This window comes from Mytilus californianus, unplaced genomic scaffold, assembly GCF_021869535.1.
Source record: "Mytilus californianus isolate M0D057914Y unplaced genomic scaffold, xbMytCali1.0.p SCAF_1, whole genome shotgun sequence".
NCBI lineage: Eukaryota > Metazoa > Mollusca > Bivalvia > Mytilida > Mytilidae > Mytilus > Mytilus californianus.
This window is the reverse complement of record NW_026262581.1, coordinates 76,625,375-76,637,645: the sequence shown is the minus strand read 5'-3', so window position 1 is coordinate 76,637,645 and position 12,271 is coordinate 76,625,375. Positions and strand designations below refer to the sequence as shown.

The 12,271-nt window shown below is 30.8% G+C and overlaps 1 protein-coding gene and 1 long non-coding RNA gene across 2 annotated transcripts in view; both read left to right on the top strand.

The window, feature by feature from the left end:
• Positions 1–12,271, top strand: part of LOC127707833 (uncharacterized) — a 164,265-nt gene that overhangs the window by 76,957 nt on the left and 75,037 nt on the right. The gene's annotated exons all lie outside the window — the stretch shown is intronic.
• The window catches only part of LOC127707624 (ribitol-5-phosphate xylosyltransferase 1-like), an 83,575-nt gene continuing 71,342 nt past the window's right edge, over positions 39–12,271 (top strand). Inside the window, exons 1-2 of the mRNA XM_052212241.1 lie at positions 39–294; positions 11,053–11,232. Of these exons, the coding sequence (XP_052068201.1) occupies positions 156–294; positions 11,053–11,232 (319 nt within the window). The 5' untranslated portion in view covers positions 39–155. The remainder of the gene's footprint in view (positions 295–11,052; positions 11,233–12,271) is intronic.

Genomic DNA, 12,271 nt, shown 5'->3' with positions numbered 1-12,271 from the left:
GCGTTTTACTTCCGGGGGAATCCCACGTTTACGCAGGTACAAACTTTCAAACGTTTACGAGTTTGACATATTCTTGTGTAATCCATATCGATATGTGTCGATCGAAAGTGAAAGAAGAAACGTAAACAAACATTACTGAGCCAAATGGCTCCGAGATGAGGTGGAACTGTAAACTTGTGGCATTTTTTATTCTTGTTACCTATTTTTTTGTATCGTTTTATACTGGATACCTGTTGGTCATACACAGATTAGAAAAGTCGTCTTACGAATTACAGAGAATTAGAGCACTCACAGGTAAGAACAGGTGTAGTGAAATTGAAGAAGCATTTTTTTTTGAATGGATGATTTAATTTATTTCTGATAAGAAGGTTTTTACAAATTTTTTTGCTTTTTTTTTGTGAAGTTTTGATGTAATGTCATTTCAGTTTGCCTGCCAGGTCAATTTGATTTTAAATTGGTGATTCAATCACTTTACATCTGTTTATCCAAGAACAACAAAATTATTCACCGAACCTCATGAAATCCCTTAAAAAAAAACTAAACATTATTTGTTGCGGCCTTATACATGTTTATGTTTAGAATTAAAAAAATTGATGAGAAATAAAAATAAAAATTTATGTATATACAATATTGAGATGCACTGTCCAACATGGTAAAAACGGAATTCAGTTTGTAACTACATATACAAATGTACTTCCATGACTTCTGATTGTTACTTTTAAATATACTGAACAAAAAGAAACATACACTTCTTTCTTTTCTTTAGAGTTTAGATACATTGTAAAATCAAATGGCTACATATATACATGTACATCTGATCATTTATGATTTTTGACAAACACAAAAAGAAAATATAACTCATATATAATGTATAAACAATTTTTTTTTACCCCAGTGCATTGTTTTATTAACTAAAATTGAATCCAACTGGAAGTTATGAAAATAAAAGAGAAAATGTATCTGTTTTCTGCTATCTTAAAAGTTGTATATTTACCAACATTGCAAAAAACAAGTTATACATGTACATGTAAAACTTTTTTTTATTTCTTTAATGAAAAATGCTGTTGCCAGTATACATGTAACAATTTAATATTACTTTTTGTGCCAAAAAATTGGTAAGGGTTTCATTTTTTATTGCACCATACACATATACCGCTAATGAAAAACTAAAAGGAAGCATCAACACTCCCAACAGCACCTCTCTTTCTGTGACCAGGGTTTTACTAATGCCACAGATGATCACATGTACAAAATGCATTAGGAATAATGAAGCGCTTCTCCAAGAATAACATGTAGAAATTTTGTTTATGACCCATTTGATTTAGCTTAAAACTGTTGAAATTAATAATTCAAAAGAGCTAATGTAGGAGGGTGTAATTACTACAAATATATTGGCTTGTACATAAAACTGATAATTGGATGTGTAACAGCTGCATGCATAAGCTCTGTGTAAGAATGACTGTATCCCACCTTTTTTTTGCAAAAAACTATCCACAAAATTTCTAACATGGTAAAAATTGGTTGATTATAGTACTTTTCAAACTATGTTATATATACATGTATAACTATAGATGTTTATTAATTAATTGATTAGATCATTGCCAGCTTACATAATACCATATAAATGTCCTAGGACTATTATCTAGTCCTGGGTAATAATGTTGAGGGTTTACGTCCATAAGACAACGTCCCACAATATGTAAAATATTTTGTGTTTCCATTTCGTAGATGAATTTCCGAGCGAGTACTTGATTAGTAAATCTTCACCGAGTTGACATTCCTACTTTCATGTACATGTATAGAGATGTGATTTTTTTTCTGAGACAAGTGCTTGTGACCATTCTCAAAAACTTGTGGTTATCCGATGTTCAGTACTTCAGTACTTTGATAAGGTATTGCAACCTTTTCATTTTCTATTTTGTATAGCATTACCAATCGTGCATCTTTTCTACTGTCAGAGAGGCTTGGCCATTCAAGGTGTTGTAACATGTTACCAACGCTTGAGGTGTTTCTGTATTTGTTGGTAACAAAACGGGCAGCCCTCCTTTGAACTTTTTCAATGCTATCTATGTCTTGTTGTAAGTAAGGGTCCCAAACAGAGCAAGCATACTCTAGTGATGATCTTGTATGCCTGCTCTTTAATGGATGTTGAGCTTATATTTAGGTTCCTCCTTAGAAAGTCTAGTGTGCTATTTGCTTTCTTGCATATGTTGTTTATGTGCGCATCCCTTTAAGGTTTGAACTGATGGTTACCCCTAGATATTTTGCTGTTGTTACAAATTCTAAAGAATGATTGTGTAATGTGTAGTTAAATGTGATTGTTTTTTTTTGTTTCTGGTGACTGAGATAACATTACACTTATCTGGGTGGAATGCCATTTTCCACATAGTTTCCCATGATACCAATTTGTTACGATCTTTTTGTAATGTACTGAAGATGAATCAGAATTTGATTTAATTGCCAAATAAACTATGGTGTCATCTGCAAATAAACGCACTCTAGATGTACGACCAGTTGGAATATCATGTATATAGTACAGGAAAAGACTTGGTCCAAGAACTGACCCCTGTGGAACCCTTGACTCAACTGTTACATACTCATATTTTTCCCCATCAAGTACTACTGTCTGCTTGCGATTACTTGAAAAATTTTGTATCTAATTTTACTATCAAAATATAGAGCTCTTCCAATTGAGATTTTTGGAAAATAGAATAAGGTTTTCATAACTAGCTAGACACCAGATACTTTAATGAAGATAAGGATAAAGGATCCATTTGTAAAACAAATGGGTAAGAACCCCCTTTCTCATTACAGATAATCATTTATTACTACATACTTGTAGCACAAGCTTAAAAAAGAAAAGACCAACAACAAACTTTTCCAAAAAATCTTATGATATTCTTGTCAATCATGAACATTTTTGTGTATATATATAAACTATCGTTTTTAGTAGCAACATTTTTTTGTGAAAAGAGCCTCTGGGTATTGTATATTCAGTTATTTGTGCAATGTTTTTATTGAAAACAATTGACAAGGTTAGGATCATATTAATTATACATTTGTAACTACATACATGTACATGTAGTACTATAAATTCTGAGGGCATTATTTGTATGCTGAGCCTTTCCTGAAATAGCATTAAATGATGTGGCACTTTATGTTTTGTCATGTGTTAAATGATGTGGCACTTTATGTTTTGTCATGTGTTAAATGATGTGGCACTTTATGTTTTGTCATGTGTTAAATGATGTGGCACTTTATGTTTTGTCATGTGTTAAATGATGTGGCACTTTATGTTTTGTCATGTGTTAAATGATGTGGCACGTTATGTTTTGTCATGTGTTAAATCATCTACAATAATAAAAGTAAACAATTAATTTTTAGTCTTTGGTATGAGTTTAAAGAAACTTAACAGTACACAGTTTGGAACTACACAAAATACAAGACCTGTGTCTAGTGTTGGTAAATTTTAGAGTGACATTTTTGTATAATTCAATTTAAACAATTTTACCCACATTTTTAAATATATACATGTAGGGTTAACTTTAAAATGTACATCCAAGTAACTTCGTAGGTTATCTTAAATAAAAAAGAAAAAGTAGAACAGATAAAGAAAAAGGTTAGATAATTTATACAGGTTCAAGTAAACAGTCAAATATTTAATAATAGATATCATATTCAAATATAGATTTATGTGGATTGATATATCAGAAATACATAGTGTAAAACCCTACTATGTGCCAGCCAACTCATATACCTGCTACCATCACCCCCTACTACCCTTGCTCTAGATCTCTTTTCTATGGCTAATATTAAACTTACTTGCTTCCAATATGAGTATATATAAAAAGATGGTATAAATTAAGTCTTCTATTTTTCTCTAAGGAGACCATTTTTTCATCCAGCATGTCCAGAAACTTTTATTCCCAGCATTAATAGTTAGTTGTATTATCATCAGTACATGATGGGGAAAAAATAAACAAACAAAAAAAGTTAAAAGACAAAATGTCTACGCCCTGAAACGTCATTAAGGACGTACGTACCCTTTACAATTTGGAGGTTAAACAGCCAGATGAAAATACAATTACAACGGCTCATTTTTTTAATTTTAAAACACAGGACATTTTTTTTGTTTATTGTGGTTGATTGTAAACTACAAATTTAAGATCCAATATGAAAACCAATACAAATAAATGTCTTGTCTACTGCAGTCCACAAATAAAAGTACCTTTGAATGTACAGTATATACAAGATATATTGTGAATCATCACCAGTTATATAGCAAAAGTTTTGTAGAGATATTGATGTTGATTTCATTAAAAATTGATGAGATGACAGAATTAATCATGTTTGATCAAGTTAAGGTGTAAAAGGTATCAATTACTTGGTGATCAAACGTTATTTCACACGATATATATGCAGTTCCTATCAATTGTGTAGGAAATGCACTAGAATTAGGTTTTCTTAATATTGAAATAGGAGAAGAAAAATATCATAAGGTAATTCTTTTAAGAATAATGCAGAAAATGTTTGGTGCTTTTGAAAATAAGTTTTTCTGAATTTAAAATGAAGGAGAAAACATTAATTCCTACTTTTATCCTGGTTTCAAAGAACTGTGGATTGTGATGTCAATTTGAGCAATGGAAACCCATAACATACTTAGACATGCAGATTATTATATTAAACCTGGAATTTGATAGTACAAAAAATCAACTAAAATGAATTAAGGTAGGAAGGGGAAGTCCCAACCAGATAAAGACACATTTATCAGTTTTATGAAATATTATGAACTAGTATTATACTTGTAAAATTTAAGTTAACTGAAGCACTTAGAAAAAAAAGCATTGATCAATTTATGATAACACCTTTTATATAATTGGTATTGGTAGAGCCTGTTATTTCTTGTGTTTCCTGTCAGTCACACAGAATCTCCATTCTCAGAAGGAATTTCACACAAATTTGTTCCTTAATATATTGTGATAATCAATAAGCATTTTCATATCTGACAGTTTGTATTGTTTTGTTCAATTCTCAAATGTCAAGGAAAGACCTGTTATATATTTATATATTGTACGAGGAAATAATAAAAGAACTGTTTAAATCAATTTCAAAAAGTTAAGTATCATTCATAACTTCTTCCAAAAATTAAATGCTTGCAACACTAACTTTGCCTAATCATTTACACTGCCATGAAAGACGTATTTATTTTACAATAATACCTCCATGTCACGATGAATTCATTGATTTTCAAGAGGTCTGTCAAGCCACTTCTGGGTTCTCAAAGTTTAATACTGTTTCTGTTGTTAGAAATTGATCTTAATATTTGTATGATGTTGGTATTTTTGTGTTACGTTGAAATATGTGTAAATTTCCTTATTTGACTTTTATACCATGGCCAGCTTCATAATTTATTCCTGAAAGAATTTCTCTGTCATATGGTGATGTTAAGTTTTCACTTGTGTTTCAAATGTCAAAGATGAATTTAAGTCCTACTTTTTGTTTTCTATGTTTTTGTGGTGAAAGCTTTCTAAAGTGTAAAACATGTTTTCTTGAAAATTTTGAAATAACACTTTTTTCCACAGTTTTTTCTTGATATAGTCCCTTCTACATCAATAACTGTTCTGAATTGAATAAATGTATCCAGAATACCCTAGTGCATAAATCATTTAAAGTGCATGCAAATTATCTAGGAAACAACATAATTTATTTGATGGAAACTCATTGATTCTCTATCTGTAATTAAAAGTCTCATCAATATTCTGTATGATAGATATGAGGAGAAATGATAAGGATGTGAATTCTACAGTATTTAAGGTCAACATGACCAAGCACAATGTCAGTGGATGAATGCTTAATTGTAATTCAGTTATTAGTACAGTTATAGATTTGGGATGGACTAGGAATAAAAAGGGAATTTTGGGTACACCTCAAAGAGACAGCTACTTTTAAAACAACACAATAGACATCTGTTTTCTGTAAAAATCATTCATACAAGCTATTTCCACAAAAATCTCTTAACCAAAACAGTAAACAGTGCTCCAGCTAGAAATCAAAAGGGGCAGGGTGCCAGTGGAGGGCATGGCACTTTTTTATGAAAGGAAAAGGCACTGCTCATTTCTTTTGTCTATGTTTCTGTGTGTATCACGAGTTCACATTCTTTTTTTTACTGTATATGTTGTTAATAAAGATGCATAAGTTGTCGTTTTGATTATTTATTCTATAAAATTTGCATTAGAAAATGTAATTCATACGACATGTTCATAAAACATGTCAATACACATTCATACATCACATCACTATAAACCAATAGAGGCAAATTAACTTACTATTCCCCCCCCCCCCCACCCCCTCCCCTTTTCCCAAAAAAACAACATAAACTAAACATCTCATAGTTTAGCATACACTGTGACAGATAGACGAGTGACATTAACCATAAAATTTTATTTTTAATGCACCCACCTAACATACGGCTAAATCATATACCATTCGAAAGCACATCATCTGCACTACCTTTTTTGCCTGGTCGTCAAGAATTCGTATGGTGCAGTTTCTGTCAAATCACAACAAAAGGTCAAGGACGGACAACTTCTAATTTACAAGAAGTCAGCATTTTTTGCATATTCTGTCTTCTAAATAATGCTATTTTGTATGGACATAGGGAAATCTGTTAGAACAGATGTTAATAGTAACTTATCAAAAGCACTTTGAAATATTAATGTCGGATTTTTTAATAGATAACGCTGTTTTCCAGAATTTCCATTGAAAATGACAAAAATGCATGAAACCTGGGGGCAATCACCTGGTGTCATATATGTAATTTAACTTTGTGATAAGAAATCGATGAAACAAAAGGCAATTTTACCAAAACGGCACAAGGGTTTTTGGGGAAAAGGCATCAGGGCAGAAGGGCGCGGATGAAGGCACCCAGGGCGCGGCTGAGGGCACCCAGGGCGCGGCGCCCTTCTATTTTGGGCTAACGAGACCACTGGTAAAGGAAGGTCCTAGATATGTCAGCTCATACATAAAACAAGTAAACCCTATATATTGTTAATTTTATTTGTGTGCTTTTAAAAATGTTATAGACATTTAGCAACTTAAGCTCCACTCAGGGACAATCTTGAACTTGCAGTGCAGTGTGAGCTTTCACCTTGGTATTGAAGGTCTCAATGTGATTTTGAAATGAAGAACAGAAATGATTGTTTTGTCATGTGCATGTACAGATTTTGAATAATTACACCCCTTCCTTTCCTTTTCTTTCTATTGAATGTTATTACAAATAAAATGAAGGCTTACAAATGTCAGTTTGTTTGTTCATTCTTACAACAAACACATTTTGATTCGTAATTTGTATTTAATTTAATGACTTTTTTAATTACACAGCTTTTGGTCCCTTCTGAGTATGTCTTTTGGGTACTTTCAGTATTTAAGGCCTGTATCATGAAATATTTTTAAAGCCAGACTGCCTCATAACCTTTGTTGCACAATGAAGTGTCCAAAATCAACAAAATTGATCTGATTGTTTGTATCTCAGTCAGAAATACATGTAACATGTATCCACTAGTGGAAATGTTTGAAAGGATAATGCAATAAGTTTTAGTCTGTAATTGGTATGCAGAGGTGTCCATCAGTGTTCTAATGCCATTAACAAGAATAGAAACTCTATGATAAAATTTCATTATGAATCTTTCAAATTGATGCCTCAAAACTAACACTTTTTACTTCATGGAGTCTAGACAACTGAACAAAAAAATAAAGTTAATATGAACTCCAAATTTAATTATTGAGTAAAACCATCTAAATTTCTGGAGGCAGAAAGATTTAATTTTCCACTTTCTTGATTACATACAACAAGGGGATACAATTCATGTCATTAAAACCTACACTTGTTTTTCAGACTGTTATATAAACTTTATGGCCCAATAAATTTGATCCTTTAAATTTCTTTCAGAGCTGGATTAAGAACACTTATGATTTAAGAATGGCCCATCATCCCAGAAGATAAAAGTCTAAATTTAATTAAGATAAATGACTAACATTGTAAAATATCTATATTTGTACACCTAACTTTAATGGTTAAATCCTAAATTGATTTATATTTTATAAAGGGAAGATACAACTATTTTCAGTGATTACACTTTTAAAAAAATCGTTAGTTCTGTACTTTTAATTCAGTTTTGAATGAAATGAAAAAAACATGTACAACAGAAAAATTTTAGCTGTTAGAGTTACAAAAAATAACATTTTATGATGGTTGAAATGAAAATTTTGTTTTCAAAGGCGGTTTGAAATTTTTAAATCTTAATAATAATTATTCTACTATTTGTGTCCCTCCCTCTTTCACAGGGAACATAGCTGTATATTACATCTTGATAATGGTCAAGCCTTAAGTTGGCCAATAATAACAGTGTGTAGAGTGTGGCACACAAAGATGTTTTCACACCTTTACAATTTTGAAGTCTGAAACAAACAATCCTAAATAATTTCAGCTAATATTACATATTAGAAAACTATAGTTGAAAAATTGAAAATGGAATTCCTTTATCAGTTGTTTATTGATATAACTTATAATAAATACCATGGAAAAGTTAGTATTGCATGGGGGTATACTTCTCCTTTTAAATTTCCTTAGATAATATATATTAATGTCATGTGTACTGAAATGTATATATAAGCACCTGTTTCATTTGATTGCTGTAAATAAGACCAGAATTCTACTTTTAAATGTAAGCTTTGTCTTTATTTGTCAACAGTATTTTAGACAATATCTATGTAGTTTCAGATATCCAACAAAAAGCAACTCTTTTACATTAATCTTAACTGATCATAAGTTATACTGAAATAGTCACAGCTTTCAGGTGTTTTCACTCCAAAGATTTTTTGTGAAAAGAGTTGCTGGATATAAGAGTAAACAGCAAATTATCTTGATCTCAAACATTAAAAAGGTTGTGTTCATTATGAACTATATGTCTTCTTCATAACCCACTGTGTATTATCTTAAATTACGTATTATGATTATCTCGTAATTAATTATTCAAAGAATGCATGCTATGATAATAGACAATATGAATATTTATGCTCAGCATGCACCAAGTGAATTATTTATTAACCTCGGCCAATAGAAATCTTTGATATACTAGAATAAAGGAATGGAAAAACAAAGTCCTTTGATAACAAATTCTTCAGGAATTTACATTTAAATTAGATTTCTGATGGATCTGACTTTTAATCAAACTGTCTGCTTTTTAACATGATTTGCTCTTATTAAAATGTCACGTCCAATTTGAATTAAATGAATTTCACCTCCCACTTTTATCTTGTCAATTTAGAAAGACACATATTAAATTGAAATTTTTACTTGTAATCAATTTAGTATGGTATGCATGTCACAGAAAATTATGCAAATCATGATGTCTTAGGCCTTATAAAAAGATACTTGTGTTTCCACTAACCCTATCTACCCTAATTTTTAGTGCCTCAGGTACCTGGTATACCCTAATTTCAAATTTGTTTTTTTCTTTTTGAAATTAGCACTATTAATTAAAGTCAGACTGTTTACCCCTCTTATTATAAACCAGTCAAAAATTTTTTTAAACAAATATTTGCTTATATACTTACCCTTATTTTTTTTCAGCATGTTAAAGAAAAACACAGGTATTTTTTTTATTAGGCCTCATCACAGAGTCATGACAGTTAAAAAAAAACAAATTGAGATTGTGTCTTTTTAAAAAAAATTCTACCTCGGTTTATAACAATTATTATACCTTTGACTGTCTTGGAGATTTTATCTTAAAAGAAAAATATTGGCAAAAATGATGACAATTAAATGTGAATTAAACTTTGACATTAGCGTGATATCAAAGAGATTTCCTGATTTACACCATTTATCCTTTTTCTTCTTTAGTTGACATTTAATATTGATTACTATATATAATGTCTTTAAAGGATAAAAGTACAATCAGATGATTTTCATTTTCTTGAACAAAAATTTGAATTTCGCCTACATAATAAAAAGGAAACATTGTATTATACTTTTTATTTTTAACAGTTTCACCATTATAAGTTTCAATATTTCCCAGAATCTGTGCATGATCATGTAGTGGCTGAAAATTAGAATTTTTGAACAGCTAATTTACTTTTGGTATTTGAGGGATGTTTTCTTGAGTCAGGTTCATGATGCTTAGTCAGTATTAAATCTACATGGAAGTACAGTGACTAGTATTAGAGTGTAAGAAATCATGATTCCTCAATTTCCTGTTCAATAATGAAAAACATTGTTATTTAGTTTTATTTAGAATTGTTTTAGTCATGTTAGTTGTAATGTGTTTTACTGGTATTGATTTTGTCATTAAAATACAGAAACAATCATGATTTGAGTGCTCAAAAGCTTGTTAAACTTCTCAACATATTAATGTGCCCATCCAAAGTGAGAACCTCTTCAATGGTGTCTCTAGTTCTATCTAAAGTGTTTTTATGTCCTTTGAAATATAGCAGTGGTGGCAGCTCTTTAATAGCCTCTTGGAGATTTTGCACTTTGACTTCTAGATGATGGGCTGCTTTGATTGCTCCTTGCTACATTTATGGTTAATACATAGACTTTTTACATTTTTACAGGCTGAAAGCAATTTTACAAGCCTGGGCTGTTGGGCCTGTGGTTAAGCACGAAGACTGCATCTAATGAACATTGTATATAACAAAGTTCCTAGAGAAATGTCTGTTAGTAGGATCAAATATATGTTGACAACTGAAGCTTAGGGCTGATATGCATAAAACTACTTAAGTTAAGATTTGTTCAGAACTGACAGATTTTTATACATGTCCTATGATAAATTAGTACTATGATTGGATATCTTAACTTAAGTGGTTTTATGCATATCAGCCCTGAGTACTATATTTGAAATTTAATTTTACTTGTCTTTGTAAAGTAATTAAAGAATAGTCATTAGGTCATGTAAAATGTCTTTACATTAGATTAAAAGATTTGTAAACTATTAATGTCATGAAGCATTTTAGCGAAGACAAAATAATTTTTAAACATCGGTTACTTTTTTTCAGAAATCACAGAGGATGATGATAATGGTTGGAATCCTTGGGGTGAAGAATTTGAGAAGGAGGGGTCCTACATGCACAGACATAAAGCTCCAAAGATTTTATGGAACAAAGAAGATATAAAGTCTGACAAAGCCTCAAATACAACTACTCACATTGTAGATATCTGGAGCATAGCTGCCATAGGTATGTATAAATATTGTTATAGCTCTAACATCCTCAAGCTCACAAGCTGTTGCAATATGATATACTGCTCAGGTCAATATACTTCAATTAGTGCAATAATTCTTTTAAAATATCAGAAGCAGATCAAGAGGAGGGGGAGGGGCGCAGGGGCCTGCTCTCTTCATATAGTTATGCAGCCTCATATATGATAAATGTATGACTTTTTACAAGTATCACTCCAAATGTTGGCTTACCAGTGTGCCCAGCCCCCTCTCCCCCTTTCAAAATCCTGGATCCACACCTGAAGATAGTACCAAATATTTCAGCCATATTGATTATATTTGTCTAATTCGTGCAGTAAAGGTGCAATGCTCATTTCCACATTCATGTTTATCTCTTGACTGCTTTGTGCGAATATTATTTTAACTACATCCTCTCTAGTTCAAATTTAAGAAGAAAGAAAATAGTAAAAAATATCTTTTTCACTAAAAATGTTTTTACATGTAATAAGATATCTTTTAGTGGTTAATGGTGTTGAAAGGTTGTTATCTTATTGACACATCTCATTTTATTCATATTTTAATGTTATGGTATATTGTTTGTAGTGTAAAAAACAAATTGGTTTATATACTACAATAATGTAAAGTATGTTCCCTTATGGAATTTCTACGAAAGAATTTATTTTAAATGGACATTAAATATGACATTTTCAAATGCCTACAAATACATATATGTAATGAACAAAAAATTTCATGTAGGAAATCGTGAATAACTCTGTTTCAAATCTTTCTAGCAAAAAAAAAGTACTTTAATGGTAAATCTATATACAGCCATGCTGCCATGTCTAAAGAGATAATTTAGATAATGCACTTGTTATAGTTTTAATACAACTTGTATCACCATAAACATTCTTATTATTCCATCAATATGCATTTAAAGACATGGTTTTCAAGACATCATGGAAACATATTGAACAGGACCCGTCATTGTCAAATAATTACATAATTGAATCAATGTATAAAATTGCCATTTCCCTGACATATAAAAACATATTACAGAT